A 7010-nucleotide genomic window follows, 5' to 3' on the forward strand; every position below is an offset into this window, starting at 1 on the left:
CGAGTGTCTTTTAGACCTAGAGATAAATTATCTTTTAAATTAGAGCTACCCATATATTGTAACGCTCCTATGCAAGCTCGAACATCACAACCGGATCTTTCCGCTATTTTTACAAGATCATTAAAGTCTACATTTAATTTTTCCTTTCTCGCTAAATCCATTAGACGTTCTGCTAATCTTAAAGGACTTACTTCCTGTATCGGAATTATTACAGCGACAGCTCTTAATGCTCTATAAATATAAAAATTAGATTATTTTTTAACTCAGGTATTATATGTTAATATTTTTATTATATTATTTGATGCTTTTAATTAAAATTACCTTAACGATGGAGCATATGGTTCATTACAAATACATATTATAGGACGTGTACAGCCATCAGATATATTTTCTGATTGTTCTTTTTTCTTTTTCTTTTTCGCTATTAATTTGCCTTGAGTAAATTTTAATAAAAGTTCAATAGATGCAGCCGGTGCACCATCAATTTCATCAAAAATTAAACAATTCGGTCGGGGATCAGCCCCCATCACAGCTTTCATTTCTGTTGATGCGAGGAGAATCTGTCTAAATAAAAATATATAATATAATTTTCGTATTACTAATTTTGTATTACTAATGTCATACGAGTGTATATTACCTAAATTTATCAGGAGTTCTTTCATCACTTGCATTGATTTCTACAACATTATAACCAGCATGTTTGGCTGCTATATGTGCTAAAGTCGTTTTTCCCAATCCAGGTGGACCACTGAGTAAGGCTATCCTCTTTATTGGATATCCTTTACTATCCACTTCCTCAATGTCGTTTCTGTCATCAACATTATCCTTTTTTCCAAAAGTAGGTAATTGTTTTTTTAGCTTTATAACATTTCGTTTAAATACTACTTTATCCCAAAGTTTCAACCAATGTAATAATTGTCTATTAACGGTTTCATCTGATAATAATTCTATGTATGATCGAGGTCGATATTTATCGACCCACAATTCATCGTTAATCATGTTTGTTGTATCATATAGAGATGATGGTTGCCTAGATAACTCCTGTTTTCTTGCCATCTATAATATGACACCACATTAGTATTGCAACAAAAATGTAATATAAAGAAAATTGAGAAATAGACATACGATTTCTTTAGCCTGGATTTTCAATTGCTTATAGGGCACTGAAGACAAATTAGCAATTGGACTTGTGAACTGTTTGATATCATTCTGTTGGTTTCTGATTCTAATATATAAACGCTGATAATCATACGATCTTGTGACAGCCACAAAATTCCATGATGGAACTCGTAAAGAAATAGAATTGTTCTTGCTGTATTAAACACAGAAACAATATGGATGCGATATATTATAAATATTATAATTTCTATTATGCAAATCATTTCAAATTACTAATTACTCACTTATTGAAATTTGTCTTCATTGATGTATTTTCATTTTCATGCAGCAATTGTCTAACATCTAAGATTTTCTTAATAACTTCTTTAGGTTGATTCCATCGAAGCTTCTTTTCTTTTGGCTCTTCTGTAATATCATCATAGGTGTCAACTAGAAACAAAGATTGTATGACAATTAACTCAAAAATAAAATTATTTCTGTTACTGATTAGTTATCAATTAATTACCTGAGATATCCATGTCTAACAAATTAGAGATGTCACTAAGCAATTCATCGCAGCTACGTTTTTTACTACTACTAGGTATACTATCACAATATTTTTCATAATCATGTTTTTTATTATTGCTAGTTATGTTGTTGACTTTATCAGCATTAACAGATAGAGGAATTTCAACACTTGATTGATGTTTATTATCATTAGTTCTCCAAGATATTCCACTAGTACTAGGACCAGGATCAAATTGCGACAATAAATGGTTTTTATTATTGTTAGTTATGTTATTGACTTTATCAACATTATCAGGTACAGAAATTTTAACACTTGCTTGATGTTTATTATTGGCTGTCCAAGATATTTCACTATTACTAGGACCGGGATCAGATTGCGGCAACTGTCTTTTCTCAAATAGTCCACCTTTAAGTAAATTAGCTAATTATTATTTGTTTGACAAGATGCAATAAATAGTAAAATATAAGGAAAATATTTAAATGAGATTTCAAATATCAATTTATTTCTCAACTTGTTTCTTTTCGTTTTAATTCTAGTTCAAAAATTTCTAGTTCGAGTCATATTATATTTACCTTCTAGTTCCCTCAATGCTTCATAGTCTGCTTTATGAATAAGGTCGAACTCTTCGTCCATATCTAAATCTGGGTATTCGTCAGCCATCCTGTTACTCAATGTGAATTAATTTTGCGATGTATAAATTCCAAATATTCCAATTCCAAGGCCTCTTTCACCAACTTCTGGGGTTAAGTTAAGTAATGATCACAAGTACATAATATGTATACATTTTCACGAGATGCTCAAACCGATCGTTTTCAGCAGAAGAAAATCACGTGATCAAAATTGACGAATATCAAGCGTTAATTTTGATCACGTGATCCTCTTTGTTCCTGGCCGGTTTGAGCGGCTCATGAAAATGTATCTTGCATTTTTAAAGTAAATAAGCATTTATTATTTCTTTTCTTTTAAACTTAATATACATTTTTTTTGTACTAATATATACAAATTATTAATATATACAAGGGACATTTTTCCATCTAAACATTTTTTTCGACATTTTTTAATTAGAGATGTTTGTTTATAAACAACTTATTAAGAGAATAAAAAAGTACAATTCAATATAGGGGATAAGTTAATTAGTTAAATATCCTTAATATTTCTTCAGCAGTTATGCAAGATTATATATTTTTATGCTTATTGAGTTGTTGATTTGACTCAATATTACGAATTTTAAGTTAAATTTTAAAAAAGTTAGAAATGACATTCATTATAGCATATATATTTTACACAATCTAAACATAACATAAAAATTAACATTATTCTAATATTACATTAACATTGGTTTAACATACATTTAATGAAATAATCATTAAAAAATTTTTTCACCAATTTATTCACCATATTGAATCTACTATTTTGAATTTATAATGAAATTACACAGCACAATAAATATTTCTTTGTTAATTTTAATTTTCGTTTGGAACAAATATACATATATTTGCACGATTTCGAATGAAGTTATTACAATAGGTTAAAATAAAATGAATATTCTAGAATTCTAGAATAAAATAATTTTATTGCACATTATTAAACAATTTATAATTATACAATATTTTTCTTTTTTCATTTAAATATCGCAAATTACATGCTATATCAAAAATAAAATATATAAAGCGATACATTAAATATGTATGCAAATTAATATTAATTTATTCGCATTTTGAAAAAATCTTACAATTGCGTTATCAAATAGGAATTATCTTGTAACAAGGCCACAGGAAGTTTTATTTAATTTAAAGCACGTGGGTAAATAAGCAATATCTGCCTGTGGATCGGATTCCAATCTTACACGTAATTATTTTATATAACTGCTATTATTTTGGACCTCTTAGTCATCTTTTATAGATATTGTATTTCTCATGTTTATTTCTAATTTATTATTTTCTCAATTATTATAATGTCACCATATTTTTATATGTTGTCATTTTTAAGACTTTTGAATTTATATTTTAATCTGTTTTATGATTTTCCTGTACAATGATTTCTTATAATGAGGAAGACTTAATATAGTCGAGAAATGTACATTTTAATTTATCATTCTTTTTTAAATAATTTTAAAATAAATTTTATCTTTTCAGTCATAACTAGCTCATATTATTGATTATTATTTTTACTTGCGTTTACACGTGTATATCGAATTTGACTAATATTAAATATCGAATTCATTTTATAAAATTTCAAATTCATTATTTGTGCGTAATAAGATATTCGATCAAAGTAATGCTTGTAATTGCTTTAATGTAAAAGCTAGTAACATGTGAAAGTTAAATATTTTATATATGTATAGTATGTGTATGTGTGTGTGTATAATTTTTTTTCTTTTTAAACAAGTATGAAATTTCTGAATTTCCAAATTCGAAACATAACATTTCAGCTGCCATCTATTCTCTATGATATAAAAATATAAGCTACCAACACAAAAAAAATCTTTTAATAATCTGTACTTTCACGATACGAATATACAAGATTTATCAATTAAGATTTTTTAAATCAAGGCCTTAATGTAAAATCGTTTCTCCTCAATGAATTATATAAATTATTGCGAATAATCTTCACTTGACCCAATTCTTTATAAAGAAAATTTCTTAATACGCATGATATCATTAATTATTTTATAGAGTTGGACGCCTCAATGAATAAAGATATGAGCTGCACATATTGCTGCCTATCAATTTCATGGTCAATCTTCATATTATTTTAAACATAAATATAACATTTGCTCCAAAAACTGACATAAATTATGACATTAATAATATAATAAATCTTTAAAAATCAATGCTGTAGAGCACAGTCTATGGTACGTTATGTTAATAATGGAAATAATGGGAAGCATAAATCTTCTGTCTATTGATATGGAAGTACAAGTCTGTCTTACTTCTTTTACACGTTATAAATGTTTTGAAACATGCTTTTTGCTATTAAAAACGTATTTTCATTAGCTTCATGCAAAAACATGACAAATATTTTTAAAAACCATACAAAAAATAACAAATAACATACACATAAATTGTACGCAACAAAATTACATATGTGTATGTATATACAGGGTGTCCTAGTTTAATGGAAATAGCAGTGTATCTGCTAAGTTTGACATCGAGAAAAATTTCTGAACAAAAGTTGTACGGTCTGAAAGATAACAAATAATGGTAAAATCTATTTTCACAAAAATTAATTTTTTACAAATATTTTCAAAAAATATTTCGTAAAAAAATTGTAGATTTTTTAATAACTCTACTTTAATACTTTTATATGTTTTATAGAATAACTAAAAGAATACTATATAAAAAAATCATACAATTCCACTTTTTAAAAATGGCGATGACTTTTAACACAACTTTGAAAAATCCATTTTTTCAAAGATTGATTTTGCCATTATTTATCCCTCTTCTCTTTACACAATTTTTGTCTGAAATATTATTTTCAAAAATGCTTTTCACAAGATAGTACCATATCGAATTAAAATGAAATATTTTACACCCTACATATATATATTAAAAAATTAGAACTATAAAATTACTTGAATAATCAAAAAGATGCATCCTTCATTATAAAGATTTAACTGAATCAATCTAATTGGAGCTACATCTTTCTTTCTCTTTCATATAGAAGTATCCCCTAAAATGTATGAAGTTAAATTCGAGTTTAGTATATAATTGGTGGTATCATAAACATTTAAATATTCAAATGCAATGCGTGGATGCAATCCATTTATCTTCTATGACGACCCAAATAAGCTTTACAGTTTGGACAAGTATGATGAACATCCATACATTCATCTATACAACAGGGAATCAAGCAGCAACCAAACCAACATCTAATATAGAAGAAAATAATAATACATTATATACATTTAGTATAAAAGAAAAATAATTATACATTGTACACATCTATATAAACGTAATGCATAATCTGAATATTATTCATAATTACCCCAACAGTGCTATGATGACACCTGAGATATAAGCGATCATACCAGGTTCAGTTTTTGTTACTGTATCTATCTCAGCATGGCAGTGTGGACAAATTGTATGAGTCGACTGTGGCCCAACTGGAACAATAGTCGTGACTATAGTAGGTCCGTTTGCATCTGTAAAACAAGTGGAAAAATAATTAATAGAAAAGATAATAGAAAAGGTAATTAATACATATTTTTGCTAATTATATTAATATAAATTCAATGTCTTTTTGACTTACAAGTTTGCGCTGGTGTAAATGGACTAGCTGGAGGAACGCCTCCTACATTTTGAGAATAAGCAGGCGGTGCATAAGGCGGTGGTTCGTAAGGCGGTGGGGGTCCATTCTTATGCATGGTTTCCTTCTATCTATCAATATCAGAAATTTGATAATATAATAGTTGTGAAGGAGACAGGCTTAACTACAAAAACCAACAAAATTAAGCTAATCGACATGCTTTGTCATAAAGTAAAAGAATCTGGCAGGAAAAATACAATTATCAAATTTCATAATGTTATGCATAAATGTTCAAAACTTTCTATTAATTTATTCTTCTAATATTCTATTAATTTATTCTTCTAATATTCTATTAATTTAGTAATCAAAATCTCACTAGGTATTAATGTATCAAAACAATATATATAAATCTAAATCAACACATGGACGTTTGCATTTCAATTTATATAATTACTTAAGACACAAAAAAAGTCGTTATCAGATAATGAAGTAATGCAGTAACTAGTTGCCTATTGTTACATCTTAGCATGACGCGAGATGCTAAAAATAGAAATTATCGCGAGGATATCAAAAAATCGAAGGAACGGTAAAGCCTGTTGATAACTGTTTTCGAGTAGACTGTTAGTTTAAAATTATTTCCATCGTGAAATTTCGCTCAAAAGAGAAAAAAAAAAATGAAATGACATGGAATCCAAGCGAAACGGCCTGCCACTCGTCGAAAGTATTCGAAGGCCGTTATCCGAATACGTACGAATGCCGATTGCAATATTTAATGCGCATCCCGAACGATATTTCTGCTTTGTTAATATCTACAATAACGAGTGGCGATAATACATACGCGATGTTGTAATTATTTATTTATTTTACATAAAGTGATAAATCCAACCTTTCGTTCGATTATCGGATTCCTAACGATTCCAATAGAGACTGCTAGAGGCACACGCAGCACACGTTTAAGATGCAGCGCTCACTAGCACTCATAAACGGCACAAACTTCTTTCCTTTTTCTTACCTTATGCCTGTGATGTGGATTTCCTATCAGAGAATTAAAGGCCATCTACATAAGTCGCAGAACGCAGTCCGCAGGCGCATTTGCGACAGCCAATGAAAAGTTGTTATTAGTACCATTAACGCT

At 28.4% G+C, this 7010-nt stretch overlaps 2 protein-coding genes across 4 annotated transcripts in view; both read right to left on the reverse strand.

The window, feature by feature from the left end:
* Nucleotides 1-2433, reverse strand: part of LOC108746165 (chromosome transmission fidelity protein 18 homolog) — a 4518-nt gene extending 2085 nt beyond the window's left edge. Inside the window, 7 exon segments of the mRNA XM_018482765.1 lie at nt 1-231; nt 322-564; nt 638-1056; nt 1126-1312; nt 1404-1548; nt 1625-2032; nt 2200-2433. The exon segment at nt 1-231 is cut by the window's left edge and continues 5 nt beyond it. Coding sequence (XP_018338267.1) covers nt 1-231; nt 322-564; nt 638-1056; nt 1126-1312; nt 1404-1548; nt 1625-2032; nt 2200-2287 — 1721 coding nt within the window. The 5' untranslated portion in view covers nt 2288-2433.
* A 2664-nt stretch (nt 2434-5097) lies between these two features.
* Nucleotides 5098-6885, reverse strand: LOC108745994 (cell death-inducing p53-target protein 1). 3 transcript variants are annotated; one of them, XM_018482453.1, is made up of 4 exons: nt 6762-6885; nt 5879-6002; nt 5615-5771; nt 5098-5498 (listed from the first exon to the last, which is right to left on the reverse strand). In XM_018482453.1, exons 2-4 carry the CDS (start codon nt 5991-5993, stop codon nt 5393-5395), a joined length of 378 nt encoding a protein of 125 aa, XP_018337955.1. In that variant the 5' UTR covers nt 5994-6002; nt 6762-6885; the 3' UTR covers nt 5098-5392. The 3 variants fall into 3 exon arrangements, with proteins under 3 accessions (XP_018337955.1, XP_018337954.1, XP_018337953.1); XM_018482452.1 differs by having other exon boundaries at nt 5139-5498; nt 5879-6006; nt 6743-6885; XM_018482451.1 differs by having other exon boundaries at nt 5165-5498; nt 5879-6006; nt 6762-6882.
* Between the last annotated feature and the right edge of the window lie 125 nt (nt 6886-7010).

The sequence above is a fragment of the Trachymyrmex septentrionalis genome, unplaced genomic scaffold, assembly GCF_001594115.1.
Source record: "Trachymyrmex septentrionalis isolate Tsep2-gDNA-1 unplaced genomic scaffold, Tsep1.0 scaffold16, whole genome shotgun sequence".
Taxonomy (NCBI): domain Eukaryota; kingdom Metazoa; phylum Arthropoda; class Insecta; order Hymenoptera; family Formicidae; genus Trachymyrmex; species Trachymyrmex septentrionalis.